At 35.8% G+C, this 18,766-nt stretch overlaps 1 protein-coding gene across 1 annotated transcript; it reads left to right on the forward strand.

Annotated features, from left to right (window-relative positions):
• Positions 1–1,880: 1,880 nt before the first annotated feature.
• LOC126979229 (protein yellow-like) lies at positions 1,881–3,815 on the forward strand. The gene has a single exon (XM_050828502.1). The coding sequence runs from the start codon at positions 1,968–1,970 to the stop codon at positions 3,300–3,302; it is 1,335 nt and encodes a 444-aa protein (XP_050684459.1). The 5' UTR covers positions 1,881–1,967; the 3' UTR covers positions 3,303–3,815.
• Positions 3,816–18,766: the final 14,951 nt, after the last annotated feature.

The following is an 18,766-nucleotide window of genomic DNA, read 5'->3' on the forward strand; positions in this document are numbered from 1 at the left end:
TAGTGACCCTGCCTGCTGAGTTGAAGGCCAGCGTTCGAGTCCCGGTAGGTGAAAACATTTATATGATGAATATACACATTTTGGATTCCGAGTCATGGATGTTTATAAGTATTTATGTATGTTAAGACACATCTAGTACATATATCTTTGTCTTGCACCCATAACATATGCTTTATGCCCAAAACATAATTAATTTGTAAAAAGTAGGTTGCAATATTATATATTTACTAGCTGACCCAGCAAACGTTGTATTGCCGATATTAAAATCGCGATACAAAAGTAACTGTTGATCGTAGATGGGTGAAAATTGAAGTTGTATGTATTTTTTAATGCTGACTCATAATCAAACAAATTTAAAAAAAAATTAAAAAAAAAATCGTGTGGACCACCCTTAACATTTAGGGGTATGAAAATAGATGTTGGCCGATTCTCAGACCTACTCAATATGCTCACAAAATTTCATGAGAATCGGTCAAGCCGTTTCGGAGGAGTACGGGAACGAACATTGTGACTCGAGAATTTTATATATAAGATTTAAGTATAGATAAAAAGGCATAAAAGGCATCTATTTTCTCTAAATTGATTTCTTTAGAATTCTGTCAATGTCTGTGAATGTCATTTCTAGTATACTAGAATACTACTACCGCTTCGGAAATAAATGACTATCAGAGAGAGAAGAAGCGGCGCAAGAAGCGCTCTTTTAATAAAAAATACAATTGCTATTAGATAATCATAATCTCGTCCCAGGCTGATCGTCGGATCACTTAGATATTCAGCTGTGGAGTAGTAAGATTTACGACAGAGCCATTTTTTAATAAAACACTTAGATTTATTTATAAATAATGTCTGAACAGTGGCTGGAACTTTATTATAAAAGTGTGTACATTAATCCTCAAAGCTTTTATGTATCTTATGAAGCCTACTAGAATTACTTACAAGCAATCTCTTATTTCTGGTGTTATAATAATGAAAATCACTATTAAGAGCAAAAAGGTGACGATGTTTGTGAACGTATATTAAATTTTCATAAATGTACTGACAATATCTTTTTTCTTTAATGGACTGTCTATAACCAATACCGATACTTTGAATATAAAGTAAAGAAGTGCAGGAAGCTATAACGAATAACATTATAACATATTATTTTACAAATTACTAAATTAAATTAGATATTTCAATGAATTCTCTACATTCTTTTTAACAATGTCACACAAGAGTCAATATGTCATATAAATTTCAGATGACATTCATTTTAACCCGTTTCTGTAATAATGATAATATTTAATTATATAATCTGTTGTGTTAAAAAATACCCAATATAACAATTTTTCTCAGATATATCTCATGTGGCAGAGATTTTCATCTTTACAATATTTTATATAAATAATTCGACGTATTTTATTGAAATTTTTGGATAACTTACAATAGTGGTAAATTAATTGTTTTAAAAAGGCAACAGGCACTTTTTGTGCGGAATTACGAAGGCTAATCATTATTATTTTAAGTAGTTACTTGTTTTTTATTTTACTCATAAGTAATGTTAGGTATGTAAGCTTTTATAAACCTATTAGTAAATGTATGGTAACGCGGGATGAATCTCGAAAACTCTATCAAAGCGTCTGTTCCGTTAAATCGATTCATTGAATCGCTATGCACTATATACATAAATGACTAGACTGGCGGGGGTTCGGACCCCTGTCTGGCTAGGGAGAGACGTCCTTGGTACACCCTTGGTCGTATTTATTTACATTACAATGCAATGTTACGAACTTGTTATTAAACGACATTGGAAACGGACAATACATCAATTAATCGTCATATTTTAATGACGTAGGCCAGTGACACACGCCAGCCTTACTAAACAGGCGCTCGGTACTCGGCAGTCACGAAGACGCAACTGGCGAATCAACCGTCAGTCTAACAAGTTCCGTCTGCCGTGTAGCACGCTAGCACATTGAACATCGACCATGCGTATGCTGGTCCTATTTACCGTCGTAGTCGCGGCCGCGGCACAGAACGACAAACCAAAACCCCACCGCGAACAGTTCCGAGTTATTTACGAGTGGCAAACCATTGATTTTGAATGGGAGACTCCTGAAGATCGTGAAACTTATTTGAACGAAACTAAATACATCCCCCAGAATGTTCTTATATCGGGTATTAATTATTACGAGGACAAATTATTTTTAACTTTGCCGCGCATGTTGACCGGAGTCCCGGCAACCCTTGCGACAATTCCGACCAACCAGAATGATACAACAGCGCCGAAACTAAAGCCGTTTCCCAGCTGGAGTGACAACAAAGTCGGTGATTGTGCTGCTCTTCAGTTTGTGCAAAATATTGAAATAGATCGCTATGGTGTTATGTGGATCCTGGACAACGGCCGGATTGGTACGCTGACACATCGCCCAGACCCTAAATGTCCACCGTCAATCGTCCTGATCGATCTTAAGTCAGACAAATATGAAATGGAGCGTATTCCTCTACCATTAGACATTATCAACCCCAACACCACATATTTAAATGACCTCGTAGTAGACAACAGAGACGGTGACTACGCATACATAACTGACAACAGCGCCGTGGACCCCGGAATAATCGTCTTCCGACGCAGTGATAAGAAAATATGGAAGCTGCGAGACACGAAATCAATGTCGTCAACGACAGAAGCGGCGATTTTCCGGATCAATGGCACCACTGTGAACCTTCCCGTTAATATTGATGGAATTGCACTTGGTCCTCAATTTCTCACTGAAGATAACCAAGTCGACAGAACGGTATACTACTGCCCGCTAGCCAGCATCCATTTATATGCCATCAACGCTTCGATACTCCGAAACGAGTCCTTAGCGGAAGCAGGGGACGGATCTCTACGCCCTTATGTCGTGGATCTCGGAATGAAGGCCTCACAGACAGATGGAATGAAGATGGATTCGACTGGTACACTTTTCTACGGTCTAATTACCAACTCAACCATTGCGGAATGGAACAGCACAGCTGCCGACTTCAGTGTAGGTCAACGTACCATTGCCCGAGATCCAAATTACATTCAGTGGGTTGACCGTTTCACTTTCGACGACCGTGGCAATATCTATGTCGTCATTAACAGGTTGTTCAATTTCGTGAAAAATCAAGTGTCTACAAGCGATGTCAATTATAGAATTTTAAGGTCAACCACGGGCTTGAAGAGCTACGTGCATGGTGAAGATTTGATTCCACCTTCAGGTCACCATGATGCCGCTGCAACTCAAACCGTAGCAGCATCTTTAATATTGCTGGCAATTGCTCATATCTTAGTTTAGTGGATGTAACTTGACAGATAGCCGTCGAACCCGAATCTGTGTTTATTTATTGATATTCGGGTCGCGTTAAATTACCAAAAATTAACAAGTTACCTTGACCCATGGGTCTTAATGTTACGGATATTTTGCATTGTAGATAGCTTTATATATTAATGTAAGTTTTAAGATCCGTTGGCCTTTTTAGAGTCGTGATGAGGATGAGTTGTTTGTAAACGAAACAAAAGGTCGGGGTCGCGTTGCCAAATGTCTCGATACGCTCAGCGACAAACATTCCATACATAAATACAAATAAGTAGCGCTTATTTGTACTTAAAACAATAAACTCCGGCGAATGTATTTAAAATATGTGCTGTTTACTTTTCAATCATCATTCATTTCACGTAACAAAGCGCAGAAAATATATAAATATGTTATTTCACAATGTGCTCTTTAATTTTAAGTTCTAATATGTGTATTTGTAAGTATGAATATGCGAAAAAGATGTGTAATAAACGTGTTTATCACATTATTGTATTTACCTTTTTTATTTACCTGTTGTTCGTGACACTTCTGTAGTATTATGTAACTTCACATATGAGTATTTATCTCATGTGTTTTATCTTAATAGCGTAGAATATACTCTCAGTTTCTAAGATATTTGCAATTTAAATTCGTCTTTTGATTGTTGAAAATGAAAGTTATAAGTATTGAATCTATTATCCATTTGAGTGCAATTATAAAGAGCTTAGTATACCAGATTTAAATAAATACGTCATAACTAAATAATGGTTTAATTTAAATGTTGTATCTAATAAGGAAGCTGCATAATCAGTAGAGGGTGCTGTGTATAATTATATTACTTTCGATCAAGCGTGGGGCGGTCTCGCATCGAGAGTTTTCTACATACACTTGGAATACACTGGCGTACAGACGACCTGACAGCCCGTCAATGATCAATTTTGATTTATCAATGTGTGCGTAAGCTAGGGGTTTAATATTCAAAATACTATGGAGGTAATGCCAAGCGCGGGTGACTGTTTAAGACCTGTCAGTCAAAATCGGTTATAGTAACAATAGATTCGTTTTCTTTTCCTAGTATGGTTGTATCTCGATTACTGATGTACTCTCTACGCTAGTATAATGTAAGTCTAGAGTTCTCTATAACTGTTTATTGACACTAATTTTGACTCTTGCCAATATCAAAGACTAAATATGTGCATAGTAAAACTTAGCGTACTCTAACGGAATTAATAAAAAGATAATTTATATCTTTCTGTAGCTCCGAATCGAATGTAGAAACCGAATCTATTTATACACGTAAATATTTGTTAAATTTATTCTAACAAATCTTATAGTTATATTTACAATAAAAATATATGAATTTGAATCAAACCCTAATAAAAATATAAATTTAAGCCTGTTTGTATAAAAAACTACAAGTAAACTTCACAATAGAATATAATAATAGAACATGTCATATTAATGAACATAAATTTTTTCAAACAAAACAATTCTTATAACTATATTTACAATACTATTTTTTTTTGTTTTTTTTTATGGAATAGGAGGACAAACGAGCGTACGGGTCACCTGTTGTCAAGTGAGCCGCCGACAATCTCTTGCAACACCAGAGGAATCACAGGAGCGTTGCCGGCCTTTAAGGAAGGTGTACGCGCTTTTTTTGAAGGTACCCATGTCGTATCGTCCCGGAAACACCGCACAAGGAAGCTCATTCCACAGTTTTGTAGTACGTGGAAGAAAGCTCCTTGAAAACCGTACTGTGGAGGACCGCCACACATCCAGATGGTGAGGATGATATCCTAACTTGTGGCGTGTCGTGCGAATGTGGAATTCGGCGGCAGGAATCAGGTTAAACAGCTCTTCGGAACACTCCCCGTGATAAATGCGGTAGGAGACACACAATGAAGCGACGTCTCTATGCAACGCCAAACGATCCAGCCGTTCACAGAGCACTGGGTCCCCGACAATTCGAGCTGCTCTGCCTTGCACGCGGTCAAATGGATCGAGCTGATACTATGATTACATTAAATTAAAACTATCATTTCGTGGAAGTGTACCAAGAATACTGGCAGCATTTCCACGTTGGATAGCTAGGCTGATCCGATGACCGCTGCTAGTGCTTGGGTTGCCAGCAGCTCTATTGAGGCGAGAAAATAGAACTTTGTACATTCTCCTCGCCTCTGTTAAATGCATTTTAAAATCAATGATAGCTCAACATTATAAACTTATTCAAGCGCCTTTATGTTTGAAGCATTTAATTTTATATTGAATATGTTTTAAAACGTATAAGAAGTAATTAACGACAGATGAAACCAATATTGTAATCTATATTTTGTAAAACTTTAAAGTAAAGTAAAACATTTGTGTAAAGAGCTCATCACATTAATCAGTCATTCCCATGCACGTCTGGCGATCTTTATCACACACTCTCACAATAAAACACTTTCATTTTATGCTAACCGTTGAATTCTTAATGAATATTAATTTCAATGTCAACAACAATCAAACAAGATCGATATAATACTGACACATGTCAAAAATGTCAAACGCGATTCGAAATTAACTTAGCCGATATTTAATTAGAGGTTTTTTGCTATAGGACACTTAGAAAGTCGTCAACTGTTTTCTAATGAAAGTAATTCTACAACCAGGTTAGATCGAAGGTATATTATTTTTTGCATAAGTAGGTTACGGTATTGATAAAGATTGCGACGCACGCAGTTGTAAATGAGAGAACGGTATTGCCGAGATCCCTCGCTCTTTCACACTTGTTTGTCGTATGATTTAACCTTGTTTATGATAACAAGTGATGAGTTTTATATGGAACGTAACGTATTTTTATGGAACGTAATTATAAATACAAAATTATGTGCAGCTCCGCGATTGTGCTTGTCAACTTGAAATAAGATGTTAAGTTACAGTAGCCCAATAATTTAAGTAGCGGCCTTATAAGAGAAGTGCTGGACATTTCTGCTTTACGATAGCCTGTTTCAATAGATCCTGCCACCGACGTTCAACTTCGCACGACACGCCACATATTATAATATCATCCCCACAATTTAGATGTAGTGTTCCTCCACTGTGCCGTTTTCAAGGAACATTCTTCCACGTCCAAGCTGTAGAATGAGTTTCCTTGTGCGGTGTTTCCGGGACGATACGACATGGGTACATTAAAAAAAGTGCGTATACCTTCCTTAAAAGCCAGCAACGCTCCTGTGATTTCACTTAACGCAGGAGAGTTTGGGCGGTCGTGACCACAGAACAAGAAGTGACCCGTACGCTCCTTCTACTACAAAAATTATATAATTTTAACTCCTATCCTTAATATGCAATAAAAATTATAAATGTATGGAAAACACCTTCCACTGTGGCAGTGAAAACACAGTCCAACTAACAAAAATTTGGTAATTTTTGCGCACTTTAAAAACAACAATTGCTTAAATAAATATTATATTTCACCAAAAGTAAGACGTTACCAAAATACTTAACATGACGTAAAAGCTATAACAGTCTTGCAGAAGATAAAATACAAGTTCATAATGGAAGAAACCTGTCCTACAAATAATTTATTATGATTTCCTGACATACTGACAACCAGTCTTTGTCTTGAGGTATCTTCTTACCGCATTTTGGCCATGAAATGACGCAACGCGGAGTTTTAATAGTATTCTTTTACATTGTGTTCATGTATGAAGCTATTGTTAATGTTTAAAGCAGGACAAAGCCATGTCTTATTAATTTGTTGATGTGACTTGCGATATTCGTTGACACCAACTATGCATTCAAATTCAAATTCGAATATTTTTATAGATATATAATATAAAACTACCACCGATTTGATAAAAATGTGCCTCGGACCTGAGAAGAACGAAAAAAGGGCGCAAGGAACTCAGCAGGATTTTTTTTCCTAAAAATATGACTACAATGTGATATCGTACAATAAAAGGATAAGAGCGGTTGCTCCATTCAAGAGTATACTTTAGTACTATTGGTAGAGATTCAACCATTAGCGTTAATTAAGATATTTAATTTTAATGTATCTTCTGCAGGAAATAAGGGAGGCAAATGCCTGTCGATTGTTGGAACCTAATTAATGGTGATCGACACTTATGAAATATAGCGCTGTACATAGCGCAGGCCCAGCCACATATGGAGCTGTCATCTTTGGTGTGGCGCATCCCAGTATCAGCTCGAAACATTCAACTTCGTGCAATACAGAGATACTCGAGTTGTCGGCGATTCAGTGCTCACTTGGCATTGCGTAGAGACGTCGCTTTATTGTGTGTCTTAATAGTATTTATAACGGGAAGTGTTCCGAAGAGCTGTTCGGCTTAAGATATCCCTCCCCACCATCTGTGTATTTGGTTTTCCTCTACAGTGCAGTTATCAAGGAACTTTCTTTCACGAACAGCCTGTAGAATGAGCTTCCTTGTGCGGCGTTTCCGAGACAAAAAAATCCTATACATTTCAAAAAAGCCGACAAAGCTCCTGTGATTCCTCTGGTGTTGCAAGAGAATGTGGGTGCCAGTGATCACTTAACATCGGGTGACCCCTACGCTCGTTTGTCCTCCTCATGCTTTTTTTGAAAGCTTTCTCAAGTTATATCTGTCTTTAGAACCTGTAATTGTTCATAAGTATGTCAAACGTAATTCGGCCGACACCCGCATTACCAAAAGCCTATCCGTACACATTTATTAAATCTAGAGTTAAGATTATATACATAAGTAAATTATCTTGAGTATACACAAAACTCAATTTATACATTGTGGTATATGCAAACGAATACCTAATTTTAGTCGGCCATGACACGAATTGTTTTGCTCCCTGTAAATTAATTCTAATGCACGTGATAATGAATCACCGTGTTGTTTGTTACGACCTGCCTCACTCCAAATAATTAACATTTGTATGTAACGGTTCATTGGCAAAGAAAAGAAAATTGCGGCAATTTCTATGTTGGTTAACTAGGGCAATATATTCTGCTATTTTTTGTGTACGATATTCCTAAAATCAGGGGGAGTATTCTGTTAAAAACTCTCCATGCAGCTAAAAAGTATAAAGAAAAGTTAAAACCAAACAAAATTTATTCAATTAGGCTTAAACTAAGCGCTTTTGAATTGTCAAATATTTCCTTTGAATTACTGAATCTAACTCATCGGTCACTCTTTTAAGTCAATTAGAGTATTCTACAATGGCTAAAATATATATAAAAAATAGTTTGTAAGATGCTGCATCCAATATATGACCCGTGTTCAAAGTTAAAAGTGTTTTAACTATCAAATACTTCATAAAAAGTAATAAAGAATAAACTGTATAAATTAAAACTATCGTATATTGCATCATGCCCTTTATAGCTTCAATTCATTGTTTGTGTAAGGATGCTTTGTGAAAATAATGGTCGTGATTACTGTCATAATTTGTAGCCGCATCCATTAAATACAATAAATTTCTTAACTATAACAAGCGGCACCCGTTCATGAGTTCACGCATGGACCAGCCATCGTTCCCTTCGCAAAAAAATTTGAGGGAAGGAGATGACCCGGCAAGCAATACCGTATTAATAAGCATGATAAACCGTGTTAAAATTTATTCTTTGCCTCTGATTTACCTCTACCTTCTTCTACATTTGGCAACAGATATTGACATTGTATTTAATAAATGAAGGACGTAGGACATTTTCTACCCGTTAAGGATTTTATGAATAAGGCCCGGTATCTTGTTAGCGAAGTAATATTGTGTTTCCGTTCGAAGGGCGCATTTAATGACATTGCACGGCGAATGAGGCCATCATAAGTCTCTAAATGAGGAGTGCAATAATTGTGATGCCGTTAAGAATTTTGGGTTCAATGAAGAATCCCAAGCAAGAGAATGTGGCGGCGGTGAACACTTAACATGAGGTAGCCCGTACGCTCGTTTGTCTCCTTTTAGACTTGCTCTTCCATAGAAAATAGTCAGTCAATCCAAGCAGCACCCATTCAAACACATGAAGCATAAACCAGCCGTCGCCTCCCTGACTATACTTTAGGGAATGGACCGACTCCTCCCACGATATCTCCACAAAAGAAGACATCGATCTCAGATGCACCTGATTTTATCTGATAAGGTTGAAAATTGTTACCCTCTACCGTGAATTGACAGCTACCAATACCTCTGTAAAACGTAAGCAATATTCCTGATATATATTTATCAGTTCAGTTCCATTTGATTGGATGTGATTCCGAGATTTTATTTGGAATTCAAACAATAATCACATGCTTTAAAAACCAAAGTTAAACTCTTAATCGTATGATACCGCTCTTTTAAGCACCGCGTCGAAGATGGTTTCGTCATAGTAGTCATTTGCAGAGAGGATTATTGTTGCCAACGAGATTTTATAATTGCTTTTGGTATTTAAAATAAAGATAACTTGTCTGGTTTACGGCCGTTCCCAATATACTATCTACAGATAGAGATAAATTACTACCATCTACTGTCAGTAATCTGATGTTGTCCCAATATACCCGATAAGTCATTCTTATCGCCTTATATTGGGAGGCGTGAATTGCAATCTCCATACAAACTTCTGTCGCTGGTAAGCTATACGTTCTCCCATTGACAGACAGCGTGTACGTGTAAGTTGAGATACCGTCGATAAGTTTATTGGGACAGAAAATTCAACGATAGTTACGATTTTTATCTCAAGTAAGAGATAGACTGAATATTGGGAACGGCCGTTAGCCGTTTAAGAAACAATGAGAGATAACAAAAGGACTTTTTGACTTACTCGTGTATGACATTGAGTACCAATTTGACGTTTGAGTATTTTTTGTTGGTTGCATCACATTACATATATTGACGACCCCTATAGCCCTGTTGTTAGTGAGCCTGCCTACTTAGCTAGAGGTCCTGGGATCGAATCCCGGTAGGTGCAATTATGTATATCATGAATATGAATGTTTGTTTCCGAGTCATGGATGTTTATATGTATGTTTAAGTAAGTATTTTGTATTAAATATATCGTTGTCTTGTATCCTAGGACAGGCTATACCTAGTTTGGGGCCTAATAATATAATTTTTTGAAGGTACCCATATCGTATCGTACTTGAAAGACCGCACGAGGAAGCTCATTCCACAGCTTGGTTGTACCGGAAAAAAATTCTTTAAATCGCACTGTGGAGAAGCACCACACATCCAGATCGTGGAGATGATATCCAAGTTTGAGGCATTTCGAGTGAAGGTGGAATCCGGCAGGAAGTAGGTCTAACAGCTCTTTAGGACACTCCCCGTTGCGATAGAAAACTCAATATGACGTCTCTATCCAACGCGACTCTACCCAAGTGACAGTGCCGTTCACTGGATCCCCGACAATTCTAGCAGCTTTGTATTGCACTTGGTCACCCTCTAATAGTTTGAACTGAGTTCTCTCTCTCTCTGTTTAGTCGTTCCCTTATGACTGAGGATCGTGGTCATCAACAAGTGGTCCACACTTGGAGTGAACTATTTGTTTCCATCGGCTTCCATCCATCGCGCCCCTGACGACGGAGGTAAACCTGGGGGACCTGGAGTCTTTGATTTGGTCGGTCCATCTGGTAGGGGATCGGCCTCGGGCTCGCTTGCCATTTGTATTCCCAACTACGATCATTTTCTCCAGGTTCTCATTACCCCTCACATTATGTGGCAAAAATAAGAATGAATTCGTTGGTTGCATATCGTGGAGAGGCGACTTTTTTTCTTGAGCTGAGAGAGGATCAACACATTTGTTCGCTTTGGCGTCCAAGGCATCCTCAACATACGCCTCCAGCATCACATCTCCAAGTCATCAATCCTCTGCCTCTCTCGAGCCCGTATCGTCCACGATTCCACGCCATACAGAAAAACGGGGAATATCAAGGCCCGTACTAACCGGATCTTCATGTTAATAGTGATTCCCCTGTTTTTTCATATTTTGTTCAGCCTTTTTATTGAACTGAGTTATTATTGCCTTTATCAGTTCTCACAGACAAGTTTCTATTTTCATATCTTTATGAGTAGAACCAAGTCCGGACAAAGCATATATAATATAGATCAAGCTTTTTAAAATTCAACTCCTGACAAGTTAGTCATGCAATGAGATCATAACGGCTTAACCGTCGATAAACGTGGCATAATAATCTGTTGTGTTAATGTTGGTATGTGTACTTTATATACATCACACGTATTATTTGAATTAGCTATTTACTTAACTCGTTAGGAGATACATACTTTGCACTTACCAATGACAACAGCTTAATACATATGTGGCATTACATGACCAACGTATAATATATGAAATGTTTGCAAAGGATGCCAGCTCGATTATGGGTACCACAACGGTGCCTATTTATGTCGTGAAGCAGTAATGTGTAAACATTATTCTGTTTTGGTCTGAAGATCGCCGTAGCTCACTAGCTAATTTCACTAAATTACTGAGCAAATGAGACTTAACATCTTGTCTCAAAGTGACGAGCGCATTTGAAGTGCCGTACAGAAAATTTTGTATTTGTTTTTCAAGAATTCTGAGTAGCACTGCGTTGTAATGGGCGAATCAGTTACAATCAACTGAACGTTCTGCTCGTCTCGTCCCTTATTTTTATTAAAAAAAGTCATAACACATAATTAAGTATGTATCCCTACTCTGTGCTAATATACACCTTGTCATGTGCAAGTTTGTATTGTAATATCCAAGTCAAATAAACTTAGATAAGCGCTTTTAAATTGTCATTAAAATATTTAAGCAATTTGAATTAGTGAATCTATTATATGTTCGGAAAAAGTAAGAGCTCGTGAGAAGAACATACAAGAAACTCAACGGCCATTCTATCAAATCAAATAGAGTATTTTATTTACTGCGTTCAAAATATGAATCGTGCTCAAAGTGAAAAGCGCTTTCAAAATCAATTATTTCATACAAAACTACTAAAGAATGAACTGTATAGATATAAATGTAATATGATGTAAAGTGATGCTCCAACATTACCAACTCAAACGATTTGGCTTATTTGTGTAAGTAGAAGAAGAAAAGAATTGATAAAAAATAAATACATAAAAAACACTCAAAAGAGAAACTTCTGCAGTATATGTATTAACAACTTTGTGCCGTTTGTTGTCGAGACACTTGGCCCGTGTCATCTATAACAAACTTTTGGATACTTCTCGTTTGATTTAAAAAAAAAGATAAATATGTCTATTGATTGATTAGGTAACGTATTTTCGATATCAGCTTAATTTTTTTTTTATATCTGTAATAGTAACGAAATAATATATACGGTATACAACAATTTATAATTTTATTTTCAATTCTGAACCAAATATACTTGCTGGTGATCGTCTATCATGAATTCAAATAATATTGTCATGAATGACGTAACGAAGTAAGGGTATGTTCCGATATGCACTGCGAGCACTGCACAGTGCTATCACTGTAGAAAAATTCGTTCCGTTATGGACTGTCAGTATACTGCCGCAGTACCCTAGGGAAATATATGACGTCATAAATCGCCGCCATATTCTACTGTGAGCACTGGCGTTTTTGAGGTAAGGTACTCGCAGTACTGTGATCACGTGATCAGTCAAAACCACTCGAGTGCCTAACGTTTTATAAACAATACCTACAGTTTAATCACAAATATTTTTAATTTGACAGTACTCCAACAACAGTACTTTTAAATGAACTAGAAAACTTTAATACCCTCATTTGAATGGTGCTTAAAAAAATGCGGCTGTCAGTATACGGGATTGCCGTTTTAAAAGGTAACCAGTATAACTGGCTATAAAGCAACGGCTTCACAGTATACTAAATTGACGTCACACTGTACGTATGTGGTCGCTGTGTATATCGGAACATACCCCATGTAATTTCAAAATGTGAACGAACTCATTTCTGTCAATGTGAATGACGTCACTTCTTTCGTTTACTATCTGCATGGGTTACCATAGCAACCACCTTTATACAAGCGTAAGGAAGTATTTTTAGCGACCTTACTTCGTGTTAATTAATAGCGTTATATAAATACAAAGCTACTTCTTTAATAAAGATAAGTACCTAGTCCTACTTTAAGTTTGAAGTAAGGCACGAATATGATATTCTTAATAGTAGGACAAAATAGGTTTAAATCAAATCAAATATTCCCTCTTCCAAATCCCTTTATTCATGTAGCCCGATGAAATGACACTTATGATTGTCAAAAGTTTTCTTTTCTTTCTACATTTAACACAATTTCGGGAAAAGGTTGAGCCTTTATTGGAATAAGTGGCAAGGAACTCTTTGCCACTCTTTCAAATCAACATTTACAGCTTCATAGTTTGGTTGTAGGTAGTTAAGTAAGTCGGTAGGCCGCCCACAAGATGGACCGACGATCTGGTCTAGATCGCCGGAATACGTTGGATGAGGGCAGCGCAGGACCGATCGTCGTGGAAATCTTTGGGAAGGCCATTGGTCCAGCAGTGGACGTTCTCCTGGCTGATGATGATGATGATGTAAAGTGATCATATGTATCAGCGCAGGACCAATAACTGTGCATATTTTTGGGGGAGACTTTTGCCCAGCAGTTGACGTCATCATAATCATATCAGCCGGAAAACCGGCTGCTTATGTAAAAAAAATAGGAAAGTGATGCATCAATCCACACATACCGTTAAGCCGTTATAAGAATTTTATTAAAAAGAAGATTCAAAAGAAGAATGCTTTAAAAGAGGATTCATTCTTCAGTAAGATCAACTCGTAAACATTACCAGTACAGCAAATTATTTTAAAAAACTCTTAAAAGACTTCAAACAAACAAATATTCTTTAATTATTGTCTCATCTTCAATTTGATCAGGAGTTATTTATTTACATTTTTTATATGTTACAATGCTTGTTAATCATGCCATATCTATAAACAATTATTGTGTTTATTACAAACACTTATTTGTTTATCAATGCAATTATTGTGTTAATCTGTACAATGCTCTCGGTTTATTGGGACTATCGTTCTATAGTTGAATTAAATAAATCAAACAGGTTTTATAACTGACTTAATCGACCAATAAAGATGTAATAAAATGTGATTCCTGTTTCATTTGTTATATGAGTACATTACTCTTAAAAAGATAATTAAAATGTTTCATATGACTATTATATTCTATCAGAGGGAGGCTCCTTTGCACAGGATGCCGACTAGATTATGGATACCACAATAGCGCCTTTATCTACCGTGAAGCAGTAATGTGTTTCGGTCTGAAGGGCGCCGTAGCTAATGAAATTACTGGGCAAATGAGACTTAACATCTTATGTCTCAAGGTGATGAGCGGGATTTTCAATAATCCTGAGCGGCACTGGATTATAATGGGCAGGGGATATCGGTTACCATGAGTTGAACGTCCTGCTCATCTCATCCTTTAATATAATAAAAAAAATACGAGTGAGCTAACTCGACTTTGTCCGCATAAATTTCATTTAAAATTATGATATGATAATTGAATTGCATTTTGCTTACAAATATTATAATAGGTTTTAATTTTTACACGGACCCATAATTTCTTTATTATATGTTTTACTCCTTATAAAGTAGATTAGTGAAAATACCATAAAAAGTTGCCTCAAGTTTGTGTGAATGGAGCGATGGCTGGTGTATGCGTCAACTCGTGAACGAGTGCTGCTTGTGGTTCCTGGTCGACCTGTTGTCGTTAATAAAACATTAAATTTGATTCAATAACTAATTTTTCCAGTAACCATCATGTTCACAAAGCATCCTTACACAAAATATAATTAAATCTCTAAAGGTTGATGCATCCAATATACAATAATTTATATTTATACAGTTTTTTTTAGTTACTTTTTATTTCATGATACGGTTAATCTATTGGAAGCAACACCTCACAAACTAATTTGTTTTGTATATTACAGCCATTGTAAAATACTCTATTTGATTTAAAAGAGTGTCCGTTGAGTTTCTTGTATGTTCTTCTCACGAGCTCTACTTTTCATTCTTTTTTTCATAATATTTATCATGACAATTCTAAAGCACTCATTTTAAGCCTACTTGGATATACATAGTTGATATGACTTTGACTTTGCGATGTACAAAATACAAAAATGTATAATCCTATAACTTACGATGTTTGTAAACAACTTGATAATATCGTGAATATAGCGAACAAAAACAATATTTTTGCAAATAATTACGAAGATGACTTTTGTACATAATATGAATGAAGAAAAGGAAGTTTCTCACGCATTTTTTCTGTAAGGTTTGATTGACACGATATGATTGTTTTATCGCAAATAAGGTTACTTATACATATAATAATCTATACAAAAGTTTCTAATAGCCAATGGAGTGAGTCTGCACTTCGCACCTATCTTACAAAGTATGTTGTCGGATATTAAGAAACAATTAAAAAATGGGAGGCACCTTTGCACTGGATGCCTTTTTCTTCCGTAATGTGTATTTCCGTCTGAAGGGCGCCGTATCTAGTGAAATTACTGGGCAAATGAGACTAACATCTTATGTCTCAAGGTGACGAGCGCAATTTTTAGGTTTTTCAAGAATAATGAGCGGCAATGCATTGTAATGGTCAGGATGTATCAATTACCGTCAGCTGAACGTCCTGCTCGTCTGATCCCTTAATGTCATAAATAAATACACAAAAAAACATTTCTGCCTGTCAGTCATAAATATATTTTTAAATATTTTTTTTATATGAAATCACTTAATGAATGTCAAAAACTACCTTGCGGGAATGAATGTCTTAGACCAAAGAAGACTAGAACAAGAACAAAAAAGTGCTTCTTTGTTTTAATTTAATAGGATAAATACGATACTATCAAATTTATAATTTAAATAGCCTGGCAACGGTCGCTCCATTGCCAATCTGTGATATCATTAAGAAAGTCATTTATGTAATTGTAACCTTTACCACATAGACGTCTTTTAATAAATCTTTTGAATTTCGTGAAACATATGTTTTGAACTTTTTCTATGATTTTGTTGTCATAGCGTATACAGCGCCCCACAAAAGACTTACTAACTCGACTTAACCAAGTAGTAGGCATAATAAGTTTATGTTAAATAGTCAAATTAATATAGCATAAGGTATATTCAATATCCCCATAAAGACACATTTAAAACATAATATTTTTTCCGAAATGACTATTTGTACGGGTACTGGACGAATAAATTATATTTATTCGTACATTTATTCATTTTTTTTAAATTACAACGTAAAACTTTTTCAACATTTCTCTGAATTTTTATTTACTTATTTCATGACCTAGCTCAGTCGGAAAGTGTTTTTTTTTTTAATTATATGATTCCTTTTTTATGTATTAAAAAACTTATCATAACACATTTGTTTGATTTTTTAATTACCTATTCAAATGTGTTATTAATCTGTGTTTTATTTACGTGTTTACCCGTTCAGAGGTTGTAATTTTTTTTGTTATTTTCTTGAGAATTGTGTATTGTAATAAGATTAGTAGCACTATAAACATGGACCAAATCTCTGTCACTATGATTTATAAAAATTGGTTAGGTTAGGTTATGTTAGAACAGTTAAAACAACGCACGAGCCGAGCGTTGCGTGCCGCGGCAGCGGCCGGCGAGTGCCATAACCAAATTGTAGGCGTTTCCCCCCATTAACAAATTAGGGAGGGGGGAGGGTAGACTTTTATTTTGGTTTTTCTTGAAATCTTTGTATTACGTTGTAATAAGAGTGGTAGCACTATAGTCATGGACCAAAGCTCTATCAACTACAATTCATTAAAATTGGTTAGATTAAGTTATGTTAGAACAGTTAAATTTCATTCAATGATGTCTTGTTTCTCTCTAATCTGATAATCGGACAACTAATTAAATTCATTCGTCCAGTTGTCGGACGAATAGCAACAGCCTAAAATAAAATTATTCGTCCGACTTCTGTACGAATAATAATAAATTATTTGTCCAGTACCCGTATCAATAGACTCAGCCTATTTTTTCCGCTTCCAACGATTCGAAAAGGTGCCTATCTATATTAAGAAGAATCAGCTAGCAACGATTAGATTCATACCAATGATTTTAATGTTATGAAAAGATCAAAAATGTTCCATTTATTTCATCTAATAGTTAAAATATACTTTTTTTTATAAAAATTTTGGCGTTGACAGTTGAAGGCAGAAGACACAAATACTATGTTGACAAAAGGCTAGTATTTAAAACTTCAGACTATATATTTTTGCCTTGTAATGTTGCTGTTATAAAAAAAACTGTTATTTAAAATAACAAAAACGCAGGTGTTTAAAATTATTGATGTAATTTAGACTTCTTACTTTAATGTTTCATAGGGAATCGCATTTTGGTTTTGTTTAGTGACTACAAAGAGAAAAAACACACTCTTAAGCCGGCACGAAGTAGGTACCAGGAGGTGTATTACCAAAATCGAAAGCCGAAGTTTCGGTCCGATACGAAAGGACGAACTTCGAATTAAATCCTGTTACCAAAGTACTTCGGTTCCGAATAGTGCGGACGGATTTTGTATCGGAACCATAGACAAAACCATATAAAACGATGTTGTAGTTACAATCATAATAATGTCAAGTGAATTTGGGAATAAAATAAACGAAAGACAACCTCGTATCCGAAATACTTTCGTAATAGGAAATTGTACTATCCGTCAACCGAAAGTTCGTATTTCGATTTTGGTAATTGGGTTCCAGTGTCTACGCTAGCGCGGCTACTAGATTACTTACAGGATGTTACGAACTGATTTTATGAAAAATTGATTGGTTTAGGTGAATTACACATTTTATAATTGATTATTTTTTATGATTATTATTAACTAGTTCTACCCGTGTGTTTATTTAATGACACTGTATAACCCAAGTACCTGTAATTAAGCTTCCATCGGAATGCAATCAGAATGCGTCGTGGCGCCGACGGTCGACAATGACATTGATTTAGCATTATCTCAATTATATTGTGTTTCAATTTTAAACTTACAATATGCTATAGCGTATAGGCGAACTGACAGCGCGACAATGCGTGACTCATTTTGATTTGTCAATGGTTTTATATTCTAAATACGAAGGAGCCAATATCAAGCGTTGCTAACCGTTTACGACTTGTCAACGTAAATCAGTTTCAGTAACAAGAGATAGTTAGTCATGTTTTTCTCTCTCTCACGTGTTGTTTGTGTATACGCTTGTATATTATATAGGTATATAGTATATTATTCTATGATATAAATTCTAAACTGTATTCTACAATCTACAACCAAGGTGTTCTAGATTCAAATTTAGTAATTGCTTTTTAAGTAAGTAATGATTTTTTATGTGGCCTATCAACTAAATTAACGTTAACGTGGAAGTTATCGCAAAACAAAATTAACAACTTAATTAAAAACTTTGAGCATTTTCGTAAGATGAAGTTGTTGTGACTTGACTTGACTTTTAAAGAAAAATGTTTTGCCCAAATTAGAATCTTCTTACAACCAAACCAAGAGGCTGGT

This window comes from Leptidea sinapis, chromosome Z (genome assembly GCF_905404315.1).
Source record: "Leptidea sinapis chromosome Z, ilLepSina1.1, whole genome shotgun sequence".
Taxonomy (NCBI): domain Eukaryota; kingdom Metazoa; phylum Arthropoda; class Insecta; order Lepidoptera; family Pieridae; genus Leptidea; species Leptidea sinapis.

What these genes read in the sequence shown, in the direction of transcription:
- LOC126979229 (XM_050828502.1), top strand. Translation starts at nt 1,968, where the DNA reads ATGCGTATGCTGGTCCTATTTACCGTCGTAGTCGCGGCCGCGGCACAG.